Source organism: Dipteris shenzhenensis, chromosome 2 (genome assembly GCF_047967505.1).
Source record: "Dipteris shenzhenensis isolate YYH24624 ecotype China chromosome 2, Dip_SZ_1.0, whole genome shotgun sequence".
NCBI lineage: Eukaryota > Viridiplantae > Streptophyta > Polypodiopsida > Gleicheniales > Dipteridaceae > Dipteris > Dipteris shenzhenensis.
In genome coordinates, this window is record NC_141597.1 from 60,565,343 (window position 1) to 60,568,996 (window position 3,654).

The following is a 3,654-nucleotide window of genomic DNA, read 5'->3' on the forward strand; positions in this document are numbered from 1 at the left end:
GTTCTCATAAAACCGGAGCGACTCGGTGAACGCCTTCATACGTAACCCCTTCGTTCAACCTGACAGCTTTGATACCAAATGAAACGAACACTTTCTAGTCTCTCAACTTTTCGTTGATTCACTATCTAATCCTTAATCACAGGCGCTGGCATCCCAAAAATCCACCCAGCCTATCTCATGGATCACATGTACAAAAGATACGTAACTTTATTTCCTTCATGCTTATCCACAAGCCCTCAGTTCCCTAGATGGTTCCCTCCTGCCACATGTCATCATTTTAGACCTTTAGCTTGGTATACCATTTACCCCTCTCTTGGGGCACAATTAAAACATTTGCCCCTTGGCATTTTTACACATTTAGGTGCACCTAGGCCTTAGCACTCAGAACCACCTAGTCGATGCCAATACACCCTCACCTAGGACCTTGGCAGTTACTTCCCTTGACCATTTTATTTACGCACATAAAATATTACAAAAGTCGGTCATCCAAGGGAAAATGCCCACCGATCTTTCCGAGGTCATGCTATCTCGGCTAGAGCATAACATGAGACATATTGTAATCTAATGAGTAACTAGTCCTGTAAGCCTTCATGAAGCACAAACTACCATTAAGGATGGCCCAAACTGCAAGAAATCACATCTGAAATTTGGTCAAACAATCAGGGTCACGAAAAGGACGATGTGTGACAAATTTGACTCAAGAGTGTTCTACTGAGCAGAGTGTAAACCACTCGATCATCTGTCTGTACATGTATGTAAATGAGATAGTACACATGCTAAAGCAACAGCTTCACGCGCATGCAAAACTAAGAACAATCTATTAAGCACCCTAGAGTACAATTCTGTCATTTACCAATGCACTGGGCAATGAGATCTTTTGACAAAACAGGTTTAGCCATAGGAATCTGTAAATTCTAGAGAAGAGAAGAGCAGCACTCGAACTGCATATGGTCCTTGGCAGTGGTAGAAATACCAAAAAACAAGTAACACCCACAAGCTTTGTAAATGTCCCACATCACTCCCGAGTTCTATTGATACACTCTCAGTGTTCCCAGTAAATGCTTGAGCCTCAAAGAAGAGCTACTTCCCTGTTGAAAACCCAACTAAATGTGCCAGTCTTGGGGCCTTTCTTCACTCTAGATTGAGCACGCTCATCCAACTTCCTAAAGCGAGTTGGCAAACCGCAGACATATTCCTGAGCCTGTTGTCCTCTACTCGAAAGCCCTGGTAGCTTCTCCACGTTCCACGTTTTTACCAAGTGCTCTAAAATGTCTGCATAGTCTTTTGCTGTGTATACACCCGTTCTCTGTGCAACTAGAGAGAAATTCTCAAATATGTGCTCATCTTTTCCATCATACATAAGATGAGCAGGCATGGAAATTTTCTTCCTCATCATGTCCTCCAACGCGAGCATAGTCGCATCAGGGTCGATTTCGAAAAGCTTCTCTACAATTCTGGTGTAAGCATTCTCATGCCGCCTCTCATCAGCTGCAATTGTTCCACAAATCTGAGCTAGCTTAATGTCACCAAACTGCTTCGCCTGCCTTGCTGTATTCCCATGAGAAATAAAGGTGGCCCTCTCTTGAAAGGATGTGTATACAAATCCCAGGTAGGGGCTGTTCTCTGTTTGGGGATCCTGCAGTTCCATATCCAGACGTAAGCTACAGAGCAGAATTTGCTTTAAACTTTTAAGACAAACCCGCAGGCCATGCAGTCACTTCCTAGTAAAAACGAAAACAGGATGTTAAGGAATTGCAGGGCTTCGTTTACTAACCATTCCTGAACCAATTAAATACTGAATCGTTCTCTCAATCATCCTCATGTCAACACGACCTGTAAGATAAAGATATTTGTTCAGGAGATCTCCATGCCTATTTTCTTCTGCTGTCCAAGCTCTAGTCCACCTGGCCCAAGATGTGAGGCTCGCTCCTGTCTCATCATGTACCCCATCAAGAGTGTTAAGCATTGTCTGATAAGTTGGGAGCGCTTCTTCGGTGATCATGTCTCCAACAAGACAAACCAGATAATCATCCGGTAACTCAGAGGCATGCTTTCTCAACTCCCTGACTTCATCCAGAAAACCCTCCGAAGACGGTTCTGGTAAGAAATCCTGGGGCTGCCAACTTTTATCCACTGGCTTCAAAAACGGCAAGATTGCAGTCTCTGCCCAACCCTCTAGTGACTTGAAAATCTCAATTTTCTCCGGAGGCATAGAATGAGTAACTTGTGTGTGTCCCTCACGAGGAACGTATGCAACCTTTTCTCGGACTTCAACCTCTCTGCAAGAACGAGGAAAAGGAGTAAACACCCTCAGGCCTTGCAAAGCCAGCTAGAATTGTCAGACACAATTGCGATGTTCAAGTCACTGGAAAGCTTACTTGGGCAGCATTGCCGTCATGACGATGCCTGAGAGGTGCACTTTCCTTCCTGGGTACCATACCCTAAGGGACATCGACTGCAAACCCTTGAGGGAACAGGGAGCGAAGGGAGCCACGTATGGGCGCTCAATGGAAGGACAGAGGCGGGACTTGGGCAGCAAGGTTGTCGATGCAGAAGGCCCTGTGGCAGGTATTCGGGAGCAGTGGGTTGAGAGAGCCATGGAGGGGAAGAAGACAGGGTGAGAGGTGAAGGGCTTGGAGAGAGATAAATAGGGAGGTAGGGGAAACCAAGGGGACCCAAAACCGGGAACGGGGGTGCAAAGGCAGAGGAGGGAAAGAGTGGAAATGTAGATCCGGGGGCGGGGGGGGGGTGGTGGAATTGCATGCAAGCGGATCGAGAATAACGCACGAATAACGAATGGATCTCAAGGGAAGATCCACCTCGGAGAGAACGATCCACGAGGAGTTGGATCAATTTTACATGGACACTCCAAACACGCCCGGCAACCGTGCGGTCAATGCAGCATTGATCCTACTCGTCGACCAGGGCGCTTCTTCTATAATGGTATAGCGTGCCACCAACACCTTTACAAAAAATCTACCATCTTGTCAAACTCGACTAGCTCTTGTTAGTGAGCGACACGAGGAACTAGAGTTAATTGCGATTCGTGGTTCGGTTAGTTGGTGGTGGTTGGTCCAAGTGTCCTCTTGTAGTGTGGTGGAGCATTTGAGTTTTATTGCTACATGCGTGCGTCTCTTGGAGTCTGTGTTCTAAGGAGAAGATTTCATATATCGCAGAGTTCGGTGTGTTGCTAAGCGGAGAGTTCCGTCACCGTTTCGTTGTGGACGGGATACTCCTTGAGCGGAGATTTGTGTCCCCGTTTGTCCTTGAGCAGAGAATTGTGTGTGTTCGCGTCCGTGTTTGTTGTTGAGCAAGAGTTTCGCCGATTGGTGTTTGGAGATGGCAGATATGCCATCTTTTGAGTTGTGTGTGGTCGATGCAAATATTGTAGGTGTAGCTTCGTCTATGGAGGGGGGCGATGGATGTCGATTGCGTTCCTGTTCTTGATTGTGAAGGTGCTTTTGATCCTGTTGGAGGTAATTCGAAAGCAACAATAAGATCCAGATCCACATCCAAGAAGCTTTTGATTGCTGTTCCTTTCTTGGATGTGGATCTGGATCTTATTGTTGCTAAGGTGTGTAAGGGTGGAGAGAATCGGAGTGTGATAAAACACGATTGGGTCTGGCATCGCTTTGACGAGTGGAGGAGGTCGAA

General features: G+C 46.3%; 1 protein-coding gene across 1 annotated transcript; it reads right to left on the reverse strand.

The window, feature by feature from the left end:
- Positions 1–803: 803 nt before the first annotated feature.
- Positions 804–2,843, reverse strand: LOC147905082 (stearoyl-[acyl-carrier-protein] 9-desaturase, chloroplastic-like). Its single transcript, XM_087390066.1, has 3 exons — positions 2,379–2,843; positions 1,775–2,279; positions 804–1,636 (listed from the first exon to the last, which is right to left on the reverse strand). The coding sequence occupies exons 1-3, from the start codon at positions 2,597–2,599 to the stop codon at positions 1,070–1,072; spliced, it is 1,293 nt and encodes a 430-aa protein (XP_087246192.1). The 5' UTR covers positions 2,600–2,843; the 3' UTR covers positions 804–1,069.
- Positions 2,844–3,654: the final 811 nt, after the last annotated feature.

Excerpts from the sequence above, each read along its gene's own strand:
- LOC147905082 (XM_087390066.1), bottom strand. The coding sequence starts at position 2,599 with ATGGCTCTCTCAACCCACTGCTCCCGAATACCTGCCACAGGGCCTTCT. Across the intron at positions 2,280-2,378 it reads ATGACGGCAATGCTGCCCAA|AGAGGTTGAAGTCCGAGAAA; the intron begins GTAAGCTTTCCA and ends TCGTTCTTGCAG. Across the intron at positions 1,637-1,774 it reads ATTTAATTGGTTCAGGAATG|GATCCCCAAACAGAGAACAG; the intron begins GTTAGTAAACGA and ends ATGGAACTGCAG.